The following is a 19,502-nucleotide window of genomic DNA, read 5'->3' as shown; positions in this document are numbered from 1 at the left end:
GTCATGTAATTTACAAGTTTGTAAATTGAATCTTTATACTTGTCTACATTTGAAGCTTCCTCGAAATATTTATATCATGCATTAGGACACATTATATATCTTCCAGACACTTGACATAACAATTATGAGGAATTATTTGTTTGGCAAATTTTATCAAGCATAGAAATAGAAAAATGGATCTTTTCTAATTGGTACTTGTAATTATTGCAACATCAGGTAAAGTACAGTAATTACTAGGGTTAAAAAAGAAAAACAGAGGGAAAAGTCCTTCCTAAGTTAGTCAAGAGCCTACGCAGCAAACAAAACATTGGGTCAAAATCATGTATTCTCGTTAAAGTTTGGCGGGTAAAGTGTAACTATCGTCTATAAAATCATTAAATTTTCTTTTATTTTTTATTTCAAAAATTTCATTTCATTTTTGTTTGAATAAAATTATTGAATTTTTCATTTTCATTCTAATAAAGTCATCTGTCTATAAAAATAAATAAAATAAAGTCATGTTAATAAATTTAGATATAAAATAATTGAAATAGTGACATGATAATGAAGTTGAAAATACAATTTATTTTTATATATGACATTGATAGCAACGTGATAACCATGTGTATCCTACATGGTAGAAAAAAAATATAATTTTTTAGTCACGTGAAGCTGTTGAATTAAGTAAATATGATTATCATGTTATACTTATTTTACCGTGTTTGTCATGTTAATCTTTTCTAATGATGATTTTATTGAAATAAAAATGAAAGTCAATGAATGTCGAAACAAAGTGAATTTCAATAATCTTTTTAAAATGGACCCTAAACTTTAGTAACCATACGTCTAATTTAACCAAAATTTGGCCATGAAAGTTACTAAATTTTAGTTCTACCAATAATGTACCTAAAATTTGATATTTTAGCTGATAAAATTATTAAAATAAATAGTGGTGGAGAAGAGAGGGGCAGGAGCTGCCCCTGGAAATAAATAAAAATTAAGGGTTTTAAAATTTCATTAGGTACTTAATTTACATTTTAAAAATCAATTAGATTTCTAATCTTCTAAATCACCTCTAATCTATACTTCAAATTAGATTCCAAAACTTTTAAATTGTCAATTAAATCTTCAACTATATGTTAAAACTGTTAATTAGATTTCTCTCTAATTTTGGTTCAATTTTTTATATTTATCAGTATTTAATGATATTTTAAGTTTCATTCATTGATTCAATTGTTATATATTTTCGATTGGTTTGGATTAGTATTTAATGTTATTTCCAGTTTCAGTTATCAATTAGTTTTAGTCAAAAATAAAATCTAACAAAAAAAATTTATATATACACAAAAAAAAAAATCTTTGTATAATATTACTAATTTTAATTTGGTTTAAACGAATTCTTTTTACTAAAACCGATGGTAACCAAAACCTAAAATATCAGAAAATACTGATCCAAACAGAACTGAAAATATAAAATAACCGAATCAATGTTTTTTGCAATTGTGAGAAGAATCCAATTAACGGTTTCAACATACGTTAACAATCTAATCCGCGATTTTAAGAGACTTGGGAAACAAAATTTAGTAAGAATATCACCCCTCTCTTGAAAATTTCTGATCCCGGTAGAAAAATAATAGAACACTTTGATTTTCAGATGACATGCAATGAAATATCAAAATTTCATTTGCCTAGCTCTAAGGTGTTAATCAGATAGGTCATTATGGCTGTATTAGCTAAAGTAATAAGCTTTAACCATTTTATTGGTAAAAAGTAAAGTTTAATGACCTTAGTGAAAGGTTGAACAAACTTTAATGACCGTGAATGCTTTTAATCCGCTTTTCGAGCTCTTATGGATTCAAGTCTAATGAAACAATTCATTGCCAATGCCATATCTACTAGGCAATCAGATCAAACATAACATTCATTCAGGATTAATGAGCATCGGTAGTAGTAGATGTCCATGGTTGCTTCGTTTCTTTTTCAAGTTAAAATAGAAACACAAATTTTTCGGAACATATCAAGTAACCAACAAAGGGAATACAAAAATTATAGTGAACTCTCAGGTGATAGTATCCTCTATACACATTCTTTACTCCGTACCAGGTTGTGAGGTATTTGAATTGGCGCTGCTAATCTCTTCCTAATAATCTAAAAAAAAAGAAAAAAAAAAAAAAAAAAAAAACAGGAGAAACATAATGAATTGGCTCAGTTATGGCTTTATTACCGATCACATTACCTTTTATAAGCAAAACTTGAATAGTATCTTCCATGACCAACTTCATATTCATTCAACACATCCTGCACCACAATTACACCCTTCAATTTTGTTCTTATCGTGAAGATGCTCGACTGTCCTTGGCAATTATGAAGCGTATCTGTAAAAGATTGCAAATTCATATCATTTTGTTGACCGCGACACCAGCTTATTCTTGAATTCTTGTTTTCTGATCAACTTAAAAATAAAAAAAATGGAAAACAACACTCCACCAATGTCATAATTTGATTGAACGTCTTGCTCAATCAATATGACATACTATATTCTTAATCTTAATTTGGTTAACCTATATGACAATCTAGCATATCGCCGACTTAAACTTGAACATGCACCATGGAAGGAGATGTAACATCTTCAGATGCCAAATGCAACAGCATCCTCAGATCGTAACACATGACAGTTTGACAAGCTGCCTGGATGAAGGTGCTTTGGCAGGAAACATATATTCTTGAGGAAAGTTTCCCAAGAAACATAAAACTGTAAAAAACTTCTAAAAGGTCTAAGGCAATGTAAAGGTTCAGAAAGCCTAACTTTGACCAACAAAAAAAAAAACCCAGCAGTCCATCATCTGTCTGCCTACCAGATTATCCTAATTTCAAAAGCACAGAAGAAAGTTGATTGAAATTCAGCAAGCTAGATTCTTTTTCATTCTCACGATATATAAAGCAATTGCTAAAAAAGCACTTAGGAATCTAAAATTCTACAACTGGAAATAGCGCATACGTCTTCCAAACCAATAAAAGAAATTGAAATTTTGATATGTTAAAATAGAGTTCCATGTATCTTACCTGTTGATTCCTGGGCTATTATTGTGCTGCCACAGACATCCCTCTTGAATCATGAATCTCTGCCAAGGGATTCACTATTAACCCACTACCCCCTTGAAGCAGTAATCTCCGGCTCTCCAATTTAAGGGAGTCAAGCTGGCCATTTCTTTCTGCTCTACGTCGAATGGCAGTCAAAGGTGGAGTGCCACTGGTAGAGAACCTTGAATTCGAACAATGACCTGCTTTCCTCCAAAATTTTGGGCTCAAAAAATCAGCACCAGGTAGCATGCAACATGTTGTTCTCTTGGAATCAGCCATCCTTCCACTTGATACAGCCAAGTCATATGAGATCTCATCAAGTGCTAACTCTAGGCCTTGAACACGTGTCTCCAGAGAATGCATTCCATTTTGTGAGCTTCCCATGAATCTCTAAAGAAAAGAAGATAATAGCAGATCCACTGGCAATTATTAACTTTAACTGAACAAAGTTTAGTCAAATTGGCTTAATAATATATGATAAATGATTGTTTTCTGTCAGTAATATATATTGCTCTGAAGTTCATAAGTTGAAGAAATGATCAATGTATGCACAGCTATGTCAAAAACTAAGAATCATAATGAAAATACAGCGCATTCCGATGCTGTTTGATGCATAAATCCAGCTCTTAAAACCATATGTTGTGAAGAGGATCCTTATATTGGAAAGAGTAATCATACACAACCTATAAATTCTTTTCAACCTCTTCTTCCTCTTTGAGGAGAAATCCAAAAACAAGGAATTTTGCTTTAGAGAAATTACACCTAGGTTGGAAATAATTTTACGTTAGCATCATTCACCCCATCATTTCAGTGCCTTCCATAACTATATATTTTCATGGCAAGACAAACAATCCCTGCAGCTTAGCATGCTCAAAAAACTGTATCAAAAGAGGTATTTGGATGAACATGTTTTGTGACTAAAACGAGAAACATAACTTTTGGACAGCAGAACAAACCTGCAGGAGATCTAGAAGGCAAGATTGCTGCCTTTCAATCTGAACAAGCTGGTTGCGGATCAAAGATAAATCCTCACACTCCTTATGGTTGTTATGTTGATTCTCTGTGACACTACTAGCTACAACAGGAGATAATGATACAGGAGTCTCCTCGTGACAAGGAACAACGCGAGATCCAGATTTGCATCCACTAAATCTGTGTGCCTTTTCATCAGAACTCTTACCAAAAAGGCTCCTAGGTTCCAGCTTTGACAGCCTTCTTCCCGGGGCACTATCCTTGCCACTAGCCACAGTAGAAGAACTATTAGAAGTTGGAATTTCAACTTTCCAGTCCAAGGGCTTCTTGCAATCTATCTTTCGGAACATTGATGGTCCTGTTTTCTTCTCGTTGCTCTTTAAAGAACTTCTTCTGGACATTGTTATAGCTGAATTATCAGGTGGAGTATTCATGCTAGCTAAACCAGTTTTTTTCCGCATTTGGGGGGTCTCATAACCAACAGCACCATAATGTTTTGAACTAGGTGGGCACCGTTCATCACTTGCCACCTCTGCGATCAAAACAAGATCATAGTTAAAAGATTAATATCTAGATAATGATCAAGTTATTCCAACTGGGTGACTAAACCCAAATTCCATAATTGAATAAAGAAAACTACTAAATAGTTCTTTACAGGGAATCGCAGTATAAATCAACTACTTTTGGATAAAACATCTAGCAGGGAGAAGTCAATAAGTATATGCGAATCAACAGAAAATTCCCAAATCAGGTGGGAGATAGAACATCCACATGTTTTAACTTTAAACGATCAATGCTGATTTACTACTTTACCTTTTGATGAAGCCTGAGATCCGGAAGGCGGCGATGCCTCCTCCGAAATATCTGGAATCTGCTTCCACGCTTCTATCATCTGATGCATCACCTCCCTGGTAGCCTTTACCTGAACAAGTAAGCGAGATCCGAATTCCAAAGATGTCATCAAAACCATCTATAGCTACAGACATACATACAGATTTAATCAAATATCAACATTATTGAAAATCCAACCTTATCGAATTTCCGACTCTCGAAAACTTTCAAACTCCCACTCTTGAACTCCGCCATCGCATCACTCTCCACTACCGCTAACCTTCCGAGCGCTTCCGCTGCGGCCTTCCTCGCGGCCCAGTCCTCACTGGACAAAAACCCGACCAAAGACTTAACCAAACCGCCCAATCCCCCATATCCCCTCACTCCTCCCACGCCAATTACACTCCCCATAACAACCAATCCCGCGCTTTTCGACTTATAACTGTCACTTTTCAACAGCCTTTCCAGCTTCGGCACGAGCATCTTCCCCAACCTCCCAGGCTCTGGATTCGGTGCCGAATCGATCGCTGCAGCCAAACACAAAGCAGATCCAACCTGCGCATTGGCATCCTGCTCTGTGAAAACTGATTCACTCAGCGGCTTCAAGAAAGCGGTGGAAAATGGCTGTTTCGTGATTTTGGAAGCAAGCGTAGATACTGTGGTTACGCATTGCGAGCGTATGGAGGAATCAAGGTCGCGGAGGCGACGAACAATGTAGGAGATGATTTTGGGAAGGCAAGGAGATAGAGAATTGGAATGGAGGAGAGAGAGCTTTGAAAGGAGATGGAGACACTGTTTGCGGACAAGAGGCTTGTCGGTGGAGTCGGTGGAGAGGATACAGGAAATGAAGGTCGGGAGAGTAGTATTATCGAGGGCGCCGGCGACGGAGTCCAGCTCAGTGGCGGCGAGTTTGTAGGTGTCCCTGTCTGATAGTTTGGTGATCAAAGTTAGAACTTTAAGCTTAAAGTTTTGAGCCATTTTCCTTTGTCCGGCGGTGATGTTAGTGGTGGTGGTGGTGTCGGTGGATTTATTGGTGGTTAGGAGATGGCGGTGGCGGGAATGGAGGCGGAAATGCCATGGTTAGGCGGTGATATATGGCGGTACAGGGTGGGCATGCCAGACTGCTCTGCTTTTTAAAGCAAGGAGATTGTCACGGAAATGGCAAGGTTGATATTGATTGTCATTACCATTCTAATTCTTCGGAGTTAATTTTTCCTAAGGAATAAGTAATAATAATAATGTTCATCAAAAATAATAATAATAATAATAATAATAATAATAACTGTCAACCAAGATAAATTTCAAATTTTTTTTTTTTTAAGAAAAGATAAATTTCAATCTTAAAGTTCGAAACTTGACGAATTTTTCTTGCAGCGAGGGATAAAATTGATACAACTTATGCTATTAGGATATAATTACACTATTTGTTACCTAGAGTTTAAAATACTTTTATTTTATTTTTTTAATAAAAATTGGAACGAGACAGAACAAGGGCGGGGCGAGCACCCATGGCCCAAGAACTGACAAACCTTCGATATATTAAAAAAGGAAAAAATGAGTGTTTGAACAAGAAGAGAGGAAGGAGAACAAACAAAAAGAATGGGGGAGGAGAAAAGTTCAGAGAAATCAAGAGAAACGCAATTGTGAAATATTACAAATGTCATCATTGATAAACCTCTGGCAAAAAGCAGGAACGGAAGGCCACCAATTGATCACAGAAGAAGAAACTCCAAACTTTATCAAAACATCAGCAACTCTATTTCTTTCCCTAAAGATGTGAGAAAAGAGAATGTTAATTTTAGAGCAAATACTGAGACAGTCCAACCATTCTTGTTGAATACTCCAAGGAACATCCATGGAACGATGTCTAAGCAGATTAACTACGTATATTGAGTCTGACTCAACCCAAAGTTGATGCCAATTTTTCTCCCAAACAAGTTCAATTGCAAAAATAGCGGCTCTCAATTCAGCCATATAAGCAAAAGAAGGAGGGGTAGAAAAAGCAAAACAACCTTTGAGAAAACCTCGATAGTTGCGAAAAATACCTCCCGCTCTAGCCTCGCCAGGAGTGCTAAAAGCAAAGTCGTCTACATTGACTTTAACCCAGCCCGGAGGAGGTTTAAGCCAAAGGACCAGAATAATGTTGGGAGCAGGAGACGGCTTAGGAGAAGCCAGAAGACGGGATAAGATAACAGCATCTCTCCGCGAAGAGCAAAAACCTTTAGAAGAGGCAAAGGAATCATTCGAAATAGATTGATCTTCGAATGATTAAAATACTTTTATTTATTAACATTATTTGAGGTATATTTTAGGTGTTGTCCATTTTTTTTTAACAAGGAAGAAGAAGGTGTAAATTTGCCCTTCCAAAGTCTACATTTACCTTTCATGTAATGATATTTTTAAGATCAATTTTATATTTACTTAATAGAAAATATAAACATACTAGTTTATTATTATTTGAGTTATTATTTAATTATTACATCAAATAATTTAAACATCAATTATATTTAAAATATTTATTCGGTTACTAACACAATTACAAAAAAAAAAACAATACCAAAATATTAATATTTAAGTCTTCCGGATACAAATTAATCACAAAAATGATCTAAAATGTTTATTATGTTATTAAAACAAATAAAAACATGTCAAATATACATCACTGCTTTATTTTATCAACAAACTTATTTGGATAGTTAAATACTGTTAAATCAATCAATTCAAATTTTACGTTGAGTAGGGATACAATTGATCTTACTTGATAATGTTAGAGATAAAATTGCACAATTTCATATATTATGAATAAATATATACTTTTCTAAAAATATTAGGGATAAATTTTATCTGTGGCAATATGTCATGAGAGCTTTCCATTTTTTTATATAAAATGATTTATAGATAATTTATTTCGCACGATATTGATTATTTTATTTATTGTATTTATATGTTATATAATTATATTAATTATATAAATTGCACAATACGATTATAACCATTTTGACATTCTTATAATTAAATCGATAAATTGGAAAATTAATTAATTAAATAATTTTAGGTTAAGTCCTGAAAACTTTTAGTTATTTAAGTTAAATTTTTAATTAGGTAAAAAAACAACTTTTATTTCAAAATAAATCAGCCAAAAAACATTTGATTGGAGATCATATAACACAAAATAAATTAATAAATGAGTATAAAATCTATTCTTTTGAATATAAAATCTATCAAATTAGGATAAATTTGTGTTATTTTGTTAAGTGTAAATAAATGAAGAATTATATAATGATTAATTAGTAGATTGGAAGTGGTGAAAAGTGGAAGGTTGGTCTCCAAAGCAAAGAGTACTAATAATGGGGAATAGTTGCATGTGAGGTGTGAGGAAGCTAAGTTAATGATTGAGTTTGAAGAATATTGGATGAGGTCACCCCTACACTACAACTAACCATTCTATTGGTCTAACTAACTTCTAATTTTTTTGCGTTTGGTGATCAGATATATTCTTCATAACTGCTTTACTATTTTTCTTGTCCTCATGTGATTCATCTTCCAAATAAATTTAATGTGTATATTAAGATCTAATCAACATAATACATAGGGATATAAACGGGACGAGGCGGGACGGGGATTGGAGTTCCCATCCCCATACCCGCCCCGCGAAATAAATAGGAACAAAATTTATCCCCGTTCCCGCCCTGCGGGTATCCCCGTTTACCCATTTAAAGTTTAAAAGAATATATGAAAAAAGAAATAAATGAAAAGAATAGAGAAAAAAAAAAGAAAATAAGAGAATATGATGAACAAATAGATATAGAGTGAAATAGAGGTAAAACATTTGAATCGGATTAATCATAGGTTCAAGTTTTTCTATGCGTATTTTTTATTTTCTTTGATTAATAATATGTTATCGGGGATTAAACGGGTAATCCGTCGGGAATTCCCACGGGGCACAATAAGGGACGGGTTCGGGGATCCCCGCGGGGATACCATTTCCCATCCCCACCCCGTCCCCGCTAACAGGGCACATATTAGTCCCCGCCCCGCCCCATTTACACCCCTAATAATACCCATCAGTGTTTTGAGTTGAGAAAAGAGATTAAAAGACATATTGAAAGAGGTAAACTCCAACGCTTCCTCACGAAATATGAGAAGCAAGATAGATTTGATAATACAAGAGATTTTATGAGATAGTATTTTGTTGATTGAGATGACATTTCCGAATGCTTAAAATAAGACAAAAAGATGACAAGGAGGAAGTCGTTGAGAGGTATAGATGTGGGGAATGCATTTTCATAATAAATGTGATGAAAGTGTGATTGGGACGATTAAGCATAGGGTTACCCTTAGAGAATGTGGAGAACCGTGGCTGTCACTCTCTCCAATCACATTCCAGTACTTAAAGTAAAAGAGCACCAACATTCCATCCAGTCCGGGGACTTTCAACGGGTGCATTTGATCAAGAGCTTGCTTGGCCTCCTATTTTGAGAAAGGCTCCATGATCTCTTCCATTTGGTTCGGTTCCTCGCCATCCACATCCTGTTTTTCCTCCAAGACTAATGTACGCTTAGCTTAGGGCTTAGTGTGGACCTCTTCAACATATATGTTGCTGGATAGAGAATTGACCCTAACAGTTTTCAATTTGATTGGTGTAGCCCTGAGTTTTTTTTATCATATGGCCACTCCTTGCCTTCAAAGTCTTCTAGGAAATTCGCACACTCCTCGTGTGTATGTTCGATGTGGCCGCAACAATAGCAAAAGCTAGAAGCCTCTCGTATTTGAAGGGGAGGGGGGGGCAAGAGATCATTCCCTGGCCTGATCTGATTTTTGCATCTCTAAGCAATGGGTTGAGGACGTTCAATCTAACTCTAGCTCTGACATAACTGCTCCACGGTCCTACTCCCTCCTTGTCAATCTCACATACTTCTCCAATTCTTGCTGCCACCATCCTGATTGACTCAGTGTCCCTATTGTTGAGAGGTAGGTTGCAAAGCCAAACCCAAAAAGGTGCATAAGTTCATATTGATGTCTGATAGATGTTCATATCCTTCAATCTCCCTTAAGATGATTAAGTTTATTTTGGATTGTCATGGTCCTTCCATGATGACTCTCTCTTTGTCCTGATTCGAGCTGAAATCACACATGAATAATCTGTCTCCTAAAACCTTCATCTTAAGACCCCACATTCTCCATGCATTTGAGAAAGCTTGTGCCATTCTCCGGAGATTTAAGGCCTTGTGGGAAAGCACCTTTTCGACCAATGCCGGTTTGTTTTCTCCTTTTTCAATTTGTGCGGCCATCGCAGTAAGGTCGGTGACTCTGTCCTCAACGTCTGTTAGATTGATTTTACTCACTAGAGTTTCAATTGGAGGCTCCATCTTTCCGATGACGCTAATAGTTTCAGTAAAGAATCGGCAAACCACACAGGGATAACCATCTCACCCCGCTAGAACCCTAGAGAGAGGCGAAAGAGACTACCGTTAGGACAAAAAAAAAAAACTAATTTATCTACCTTTGTTTTATCCATGTAATATAAGCCTAATATTTTATCCAACGATCATAAGACTAAAATTTTAGAGTACCCCTATTTTCTTTCATACAAGTTTGCATATTTCACAGCTCTCAAAAGGGAAAAACAAATTCTATTTTTACGCAAAATGTGATAATGTGATTCATGAGTTCTAGGTATGGTTAATTTCTATTTATATGGAAAGTGATATTAATTGGGAATTGACCAATTTCCCATCTATATATCCGACTTAAAGAAATTTACTACTACTTCAAGAAATAATACTTTTTTTTTTCTATAATCAAGTGGTAATAATTTCTATTTATAAAATTTTAACTAACTAAAAGATAAAATTAGACACGGATCCAAGAAAAATGAGAACATACAAATCCAATTAGAGTGTTTCTTGTTATAGAAATAAGATTAAAGTACTATTTTGCTTATCACTTATTCAAAATGTCAGGTCTCCGTTTTAGACCTATTATTTTAACAGAATATTATCACAATATCAACGAAGAATCGATCAGAAGAAAAAGAAAGAAGAACAAAGAGATTGCAAGAATAACAAAAGAAATGAAAACTAATTCAATCGATTCAAAAGATAGAGAAATTGAAAAAACAATTTCTGAAATCAGATTGAAAAATTGAAAAGAATGTAGAGATTTAGCACAAGACGTGCTCTAATACCATAACAAAAGATATCAGAATGAATTTTACGGAATCAAAGATTAGAAATTGTAGAGAAAAAAAAGAATAACACATTAAATATCATCAATATAATTGATGTTTGGCAGGTTTAAATTGACAGTTAAAACAATATTTTTAAATTTTCAATGATGTTAGACTAAAATTGATTTTACTTAACAATGTTAGGTTTAAATTTATACGCTAAATAAAAATTTCCAAAATTAAATAGTAAAATTTAAAAATTAATGATTTAGAATTAAATTAAAGGCCTAACTGAACTTGTTCAAATATTGCAACTGCACCCTCGAACTTTCAATTGTAACAACTTATCCCTCAAACTTGTCCAATTGTAAAACATAACCCTCAAACTTGTCAAATTGTAAAACATAATCCCAAATTGCTGAAATGGACTGCAATTGAAGAAACACGTGAAATACAAAAGCTGCAACGCTCGTGGAGTGTGATAATCAGATCTTTGACGTGATACAAATCCGAACGTTTTTACAATTGCTTCAAGTACGGGGTAAAAAAATTCCCAATTTGGAATTAATGTTTTACAATTGGACAAGTTTAAGGGGTAAGTTGTTACAATTGAAAGTTGGAGGAGGCAGTTGCAACATTTAAACAAGTTTAGGAGGTTGTTTATGTATTAGGCCTAAATCAAAATTATCAAAATATAGGAACTAGTTTGAATTTTTTCTTTTATAATTTTGAAAATCATAGGCAAAGCACATGACTTCCCCTACTTTTAATATATTTTTAAATAAAATATAAGTGGAACGGGTAGTCTACCGGTTCCAATTTTTTTTTTTTTTAAGTATTTGTTTTTATTATGAATTTTTTTAAGTATTTGTTTTTATTACGAAATCTTTATAAAATTAAATTGGTGGAAATATTATTAGTTTTGTTCTTGATTAATAGAGACCTACAATAGAATATGTTAAACCTTTTTTTTTGTGAGGGCCCTAACATGCGGTTTCTTCTCCCCTGCGGCAACCTCGTGAGGTCTGGCGGCTAGGGTTCCAGCATTGTGGTGCAACTTTCACGGTGATCTCGCCTCTTCTTTCCCTCCCCTACTATCCCCCTCTCACAAGCTCCTCTCCAGCATTAAGGTTACCCCCGGCCTTCACCACCATGGTTGAAGGACTCGAAAAACAGTGACGTAAAATGAAACTTACAGATGAAGAAATTACAGTTGTGGTTCTCGGCCCTAGAGAACAAGTTGCTGAAGTGGATATGATGAAGAAACTGGTCGGCCGATTACTATCCCCGAAACCGTTGAACATTCGTGCCATGGCGAATGCTTTCAACGTCATATGGAAAACGAATATGGGCTTTAAGGTAAACGAACGCGGGGAAGAAATTTTCATAATCGAATTCCAATCTGGTCTTCCCAGAAGAGAGGGGAACTAACATGACAGTAACAGACAATCTGCCTATACATCGTACCATTAATGCCAATAACAACATGTATGAGGCTCCACTACCCTGCGATGAGGATGTTAAGATGACTATGGTTGAATCCCTAGCCGATGAACTGTAAATCCCAGCAAATCGTATAACTACCTCGTGCGGTTTGCCCCTAGTTCTCGATGACATCAGCCCTCGTGGTACAGAAACTTCAACCAATGGATCCCAACAGGGGCAACTTCCTTCACATCCCCGAGCCAAAAGACGAAAACCAGAACATGTAGAAAACTCAAATTAAAATGCCTAGCCCGCAAACAACAGCATATCAACTTGATGACTGATTAGACAGCCACGGATGCTCAGAGGGGTCTGATGATTGGCTCGAAGCGTGCCATGGAAGCGAATGAGTCGGCTGATCCGAGCTGGGCAGAAGAGATAGAGGTTCGTCAGAAAAGTTTATGCACTGACCAGAGGGTGGCTGCCAATACCAGGCCCCACCCTACATCATGAAAATGCTCAGCTGGAATGTTCAAGGGATGGGGAATCCTTAGACATTCCGAACCCTCCGTAGAATGATAAGGGACAATTACCCCGACATGGTCTTCTTGATGGAGACACGTTTGAAGAAAAATGAATGTGGTTACTTGTTTAGAACTTTTTCAAATTTTCACTTTTTTTTTATTGTGGATGCATTGAGATTGAGTGGAGGTTTGATTTTTGGATGGAGGAAAAGCTTAGAGGTGGAAATTACAAATTACTCTCTTCACTGTATTGCTTTTACAGTCAGTGAAAGCAATATCCCTATTTGGAAAGGCCTGGGAGTTTATGGATGGCCAGGATGAGCTAACAAGAAGTACACATGGGATATGATAAAGCATATTCATGGGCAAGGGTCGCTACCAATTATCAGTTTCGGGGACTTCAATGAAATACTGTGGAATTCTGAAAAAAAGAGGGGCAGAGACAGAGAAGATAGAGGGATGGAAAACTTCCATGCTTGTTTAGAAGATTGCCAACTCATGGAAATGGATACTACGGGTGGCCCGTGCACTTGGTCTAATAAACGCAGGGGATCTGCTACTATATGGGTATGCTTGGATAGAGCAGTTGCTGGAACTGATTGGCTTGAACTCTTCCCGGGTACAAAAGTTCAGATCCTGACCTGGTTATCGTCTGACCATAATCCTATCTTGATGAATTCTACAAGCGACAATGATCCCCAAACGCATGGCCATAAACTATTTAGATTCGAAGCAGCATGGCTTCGGGATGATGAATGTAAGAATATCGTGGCTCAAACCTGGAAGAGCTCTAGCGTCGGGGGATCAGATATGGAAAAAATTAGGACTGTCACTCGCCACCTCTCCAGTTGGGGGCGCAAAGGGTTTGGGCATATTAGAAAGTAGAATCAGTGCCTCTCTCGTGAGCTGGAACGGCTACAATGACGTGCGGATCCGAATGTGGCGGGGCGTGAGAGTGAGTTAGCGGCTCAGATATCAGAACTGCAGCAGTGAGATGAGCTAATGTGGCATCAAAGGGCAAAAACAGAATGGCTCAAAGCAGGACATAAAAAATACCAGCTTTTTCCCTGCGAAATGCACTAGCCGGAAGCGCACCAACACCATTCGCGGACTCCGGGATGATATGGATCAATGGAAGGAGGGGCCGATAGAGATCAGTTCAGTGGTGAAAAACTATTTTGCAAATCTGTTCCAGTCTAGTGAACCGCAACCATGTGACTCCTTTATGGCCGCGGTTGATTCATTTCTGAGTGAGGCCCAACAACTAGCTATGAATGCACCTCATCAGAGGGAAGAGGTTGATCGCGCAATACATCATATGCACCCTACAAAGGAACCCGGCCCTGACGGTATGCTTCTTATATTTTTTTATCAATCATGTTGGTCTATATGTGATGATATAACTGCTATGGTCCTTGAATGTTTAAATTCGTGTCAATTTTCGGTGGACCTGAACCATACATGGATCACCTTAATTCCAAAGATTAAAAACCCATCCATTATGAAAGACCTTAGACCGATAGCCCTATGCAATGTGTTATGCAAAATCATATCTAAGGTGCTCTCCAATAGGCTCAAAATTGTCCTCCCATCCTTGATCCATGATTCTCAATCAGCTTTTGTTCCGAGTCGACTGATAACTGACAATACTATCCTCGCTTTCAAGGCTTTCCATAGCATGAAAACGAGAATTAAAGGCAACCGGGGCAATTTTGGTCTTAAATTGGACATGAGTAAAGCATATGATAGGATTGAGTGGTCTTTCCTTGAACAGACAATGACCTACATGTGGTTTCTGCTCCCATTTGTTTGCCTAGTGATGCAGTGTGTGTCATCTGTATCGATGTCTTTTCTGATTAACGGCCAACCTAAAGGGTGGCTAAAACCATCCAGAGGTATTAGACAGGGAAAACCTATTTCCAAATACATGTTTCTTATTTGTGCTGAAGTGTTATTAGCCAATATCAGGAAAGCTGAAAATACGGGAGGATTACATGGAATCAAAATTGCACGCAACAACCCTAGCATTTCTCACTTATTTTTTATAGATGATTCTCTGATCTTTGGTAGAGCTACTTATACTGAAATTTATACTCTGAGAAATATCCTCCCTTAGTATGAACTATGCTCAAGTCAGGAAATTAACATTGAGAAGTCAGAAATCTCTTTCAGTTTTGGGGTACCACAGAATAGACAAGCCATCATATCCACAATGCTACATGTTAAACTCATTGGAGCTCTACCATAATATTTGGGGCTCCCTACTGTTATTGGGAGAAGTAAACGAGCTGTATTCTCAAATATTAAAGAGCGTATTCACCACAAACTTAGAGGATGGAAAGAACGAAATTTATCATCTGGGGGAAAGGAGGTCCTAATCAAAGCAGTTATCCTATCCATACCCACCCACATATGTTATGTCCTGTTTTTTTGCTTCCGGAACAGTTCTGTTTGGAAATTCAGCAACTCATGAACCGTTTCTCATGGGGTGGCACCGATATGAAAAGGTATGTGTACTAGCTTGCATGGGAGGCCCTTTGTGAGATGAAGAAAGATGGCAGAATTGGATTTTGTTGGTTGCGTTCTTTTAATATTGCTCTACTCTCAAAGCAGTTGTGGCGACTATCACGGAACCCGGATTCGTTTTGCTCGAGGGTGCTAAAATCCAAGTACTTCCCTCAAACGGATATCCTGAATGTTGAACCAACCCCTAAAGCTAGCTATTTTTGGCAAAGCTTAATGGAAGCTAGACTCAGTGTTCGTGATGGTTTGATGTGGCGGGTTGGGACCGGAGAGAACATCCATATTTGGGAAGACCACTGGATTCCCTCTCTTAACGCACGATGACCTCTTGTATGTCTTACCGCCACTCGCCCGAGGCTAGTCAAGGAACTGTTGAATGTGGAAGGTACTGATTGGAATTTATCTAACCTATATACTGTTTTTTCTAATTCTGATGCTGCAGAAATTGCCAAGATCAGAATCAGCCTATCGCGCTACAGTGATGAGAACTACTGGGGTCCTACGTTGAATGGGCATTTTTCCATGAAATCATGCTATTATTTAACGGAACAACGCAGTCGAGAACAAGCGACTCCGACATCGTCATCGCAGGCTTCCTCGCAATTCTGGTGGTCATATTGGAAAACTAAGGTACCGCCTAAGGTTTTGCACTTCGGCTGGAGATTCGTAAAAAAATCTCCTGCCCTGCTGCTGGAACCTACGGCACCGCGGGTTGCAACTGGATGATCGATGCAAAGCTTGTGGCTTCGATAGGGAGGATCTGCAGCACGTGTTATCTACTATCCGAATACAACAGCAGTATGACGGGAATTTACACATTCAATTCGATGGGATCAGGTTCATGCTCCCAATATTCAGACGTGGTTCGCGGACTGCTGGGAGAAATCTAATACAACCGATAAGGAATTCAACCTCATTGCTCTTTGGTGGCTATGGTACAAAAGGAACTTGCTGCTGCATGAAGGCGTTATCCTAGAAACGAGCATCCTAATTACGATGATCATCAACTTCTACACGGCATGGAAGTAAGCGCAGATTTTTCGCCCTCCCGAGAACTCGATAGCGTGCTCCCTAGCCCTTACAAAGGCTGGTGTCCCCCGCCCGAAGGTATCACTAAAGTAAATTAGGATGCCGCATGGGTGGGTAATGACCTACCTGCAAGAGTCGAAGTCGTTGGCCGTGATTCAATGGGCCACATTGTCTTCTCCGCAGGCATCCCACTCAAAGCGTGCCTTTCAATTGCCGAAGCAGAGTTGCAAGCCATATGGGAAAGCTTGAGACTGGCCATCGATCTTCATATCACATGCATTTGGATCAAATCGGATGCTAAAGGCCTAATTGATACACTAAGACAGGGAAACCTACCGCAATGCAACCTACATTTTTTGTTTCGTGATGTGATCAGTTTATCACAGTCATTTCTAGTCTGCTCTTTTCGGTTTGTCAATCGGAAGGGAATCAAGTAGCACATAATTTAGCTAGATGGGCAACTGACCTACAATCGTCGGTTATTCTCAAGGGTGATTGCCCGAATGCCGTGTAACACTCTGTCTGTCTGGATATTTCCCACATTTAATTTATGATAAGTGCTTACTGTTTCAAAAAAAAAATGTTAAACCAAAACCTATAAAAAGATTAAGTTTTTATAAATCCTCCAAATGGAGGCAAAATCCTAAATAATAATCCTCGAATATAAAAAATCAATGTTTTAGATAAATACACATAAATAATACTTCGAGCCTATAGAAGTGTAGAAATTAGAATACAAGTGGCCATAAAAGGAAAATATAAGTAATATTTTTTGAGAAATATAATAATATTAGGAGGGAGAAATAACACGTCATAATATAACCATGTGATGCGTGGCAGTTAATACTGGTAATTTTAGCGCCAAAAATTAAGGGGTCACGCGGCAGTGTCAACTGCTTACTTAATTAAGCAACTTACTGTGCCGGTAATCATGCTCCCCTTAATTTTTTTTTGAATGAAAGAATGAATCATATAAATCAAATCAAGTCGCTTGCCAATAGGCTTACAATGGTTTGGGGGAAAATATCGGTTATAATAATGACCGGAGTTGATAAACCTAGTCTAGAAATAGCGTCTGCCACTCTGTTAAATGTCATGTGTGTAAATTGGAATTTGCACCTAGGAATTTGGCTTGATATCGTCCTGCAGTCGGCTAAAACAAGTCCCAGACTAGACAAATCATCATCAGAATCAATACTTAACGCGTTGATGACGGTTTGGGCATCTCCCTCCACAGTTACTTCTTCGTCTCCTCTCTCCTTAATCCAAATTAAAGCCTCTCTGCACGAGATAGCTTCGGCCACGGCTGGTAGAAATTTACCCGACACCTGCCTGTATCGAATAGTTATAGCCACTCCGTGCCGATCCCGGATAACAGCACCAACTCCAATTCGACCTGATTCCTCACTTACTGCAGCGTCGAAGTTTACCTTTAGTCCCGAGTCAGGGGCCGACCATCTGCTTGCTCTGGGGTTTGTTATCGGAATTTCCGACTTCTGCCCCAATCTCTGTGCTGATAGCCAGGACTGTATGAAGCGTTCAGTACCGTGGCTGATTTTCGGAGGATCGATAGCACATTTATTCCATACCCATTGGTTTCTCCAATACCACACATGCCAGAAAAACGAAGCCCATTTCCCTGATAATTCTGCAGTCCCTCCTAGTAAGGCTTCACTCCACCAACTGCTGATATTCGCTGCAAAAGAGCTTCTCAGATGTGTCAGCGCCGATGCATTCCACGCTGCTACAATTACCGGACAGTGAAGGAATAAATGTGTAGGAGTTTCATCAGCTTGTTGACATAACGGACAACGAATATCGATATCAACTCGTCGGTTATATAAAGATACCTTAGTTGGGATTATATTCCAGGCTAGGCGCCATAGGAAGTTTTTCACCTTCGAGGGACAATTCATTTGCCATAGCTTCTGCCACGGGGCGTTTAGTATTTCCTCCGGAGGACTGGGATAGGCCTCCATTAGAGAATAGTAAGCTGATTTCACAGTGAAAGCTCCTTTCTTGTCCTGACGCCAACATATCCGATCCTCTCTACCACAAGCGGAGATAGGCAATTGAATAATTGCTTGCTGATCCTCAGGGGTAAAAAATTCACAAAGCATCTCCATATTCCATTGTCCATCACATATAAGCTGATCTACCTTCCAATCCAGTCTTGCCGATGATCCGACAATTAACGGGGTGCCCGTTATGGTCGGCAGCCATTTGTCAATCCATACCCTGGTACTCTTTCCATTACCTATTCTCATTCCAACATCCTTCAGAATTAACTGCTGAGTGCAACAGATACTCGCCCAGATTGCGCTCGGGTTGGTGCCCAGAATGGCTTCTCTGAAGTCGACCTGAGGGAAATATCGTGCTTTAAACAGGCGACTGACCAGGGACAGCGGGTTTGTTAGAAACTTCCATGATAACTTGCTTAGAAACGCGATATTAAACTCGTGAAATCGGTGAACATTCATTCCACCCCAATCTCTGCGCACACATAGGGACTGCCAATTTTTCCATTTTATCCCTCTTCCCCACCAATACGAGTTTAGTAGAACTTCCAATTTATTACAAATTGATTTAGGAAGAAGAAATACCTGCAGTATATAAGATGGGATGGATTGTGCTACAGCTTTTATCAAAATCTCCTTACCTCCTTGCGACAATTTTTGACTCTGCCAACCTCTGATCCTCTTCTGCAGTCTGTCAACCACATACCAAAATGTAGACATTCTATTTCTTCCCACAACAGTCGGTAAGCCGAGGTAGGTGTCATTTCTATCTGATTGGAGGACTTGCATACTACGTGCGATCTCCTCACACCTCCCGCTTGGAACTTTTGCACTGAGCATGATTTTAGACTTACTGAAGTTAATTTTCTATCCTGAGGCCCTTTCATATCTCTGGAAGATCTCCTTAACCACCTCACATTCGTCAAGAGAAGCCCGGAAGAAAAAATAACT

The 19,502-nt window shown here is 37.9% G+C and overlaps 1 protein-coding gene across 1 annotated transcript; it reads right to left on the bottom strand.

The window, feature by feature from the left end:
* Positions 1–1,930: 1,930 nt before the first annotated feature.
* LOC136231246 (TORTIFOLIA1-like protein 3) lies at positions 1,931–6,046 on the bottom strand. Its single transcript, XM_066020566.1, has 5 exons — positions 5,062–6,046; positions 4,846–4,954; positions 4,017–4,564; positions 3,043–3,450; positions 1,931–2,354 (listed from the first exon to the last, which is right to left on the bottom strand). Exons 1-4 carry the CDS (start codon positions 5,839–5,841, stop codon positions 3,061–3,063), a joined length of 1,827 nt encoding a protein of 608 aa, XP_065876638.1. The 5' UTR covers positions 5,842–6,046; the 3' UTR covers positions 1,931–2,354; positions 3,043–3,060.
* Between the last annotated feature and the right edge of the window lie 13,456 nt (positions 6,047–19,502).

Source organism: Euphorbia lathyris, chromosome 1, assembly GCF_963576675.1.
Source record: "Euphorbia lathyris chromosome 1, ddEupLath1.1, whole genome shotgun sequence".
Lineage (NCBI taxonomy): Eukaryota > Viridiplantae > Streptophyta > Magnoliopsida > Malpighiales > Euphorbiaceae > Euphorbia > Euphorbia lathyris.
This window is presented reverse-complemented; position numbering and strand designations above follow the sequence as displayed.

Bases quoted from the DNA above. Each gene is read 5' to 3' on its own strand.
- LOC136231246 (XM_066020566.1), bottom strand. From the start codon at position 5,841: ATGGCTCAAAACTTTAAGCTTAAAGTTCTAACTTTGATCACCAAACTA. The intron at 4,565-4,845 runs GTAAAGTAGTAA...TTTTGATCGCAG, and splicing joins ATCTCAGGCTTCATCAAAAG to AGGTGGCAAGTGATGAACGG. The intron at 3,451-4,016 runs GTTTGTTCTGCT...TCTTTTCTTTAG, and splicing joins GCCTTCTAGATCTCCTGCAG to AGATTCATGGGAAGCTCACA.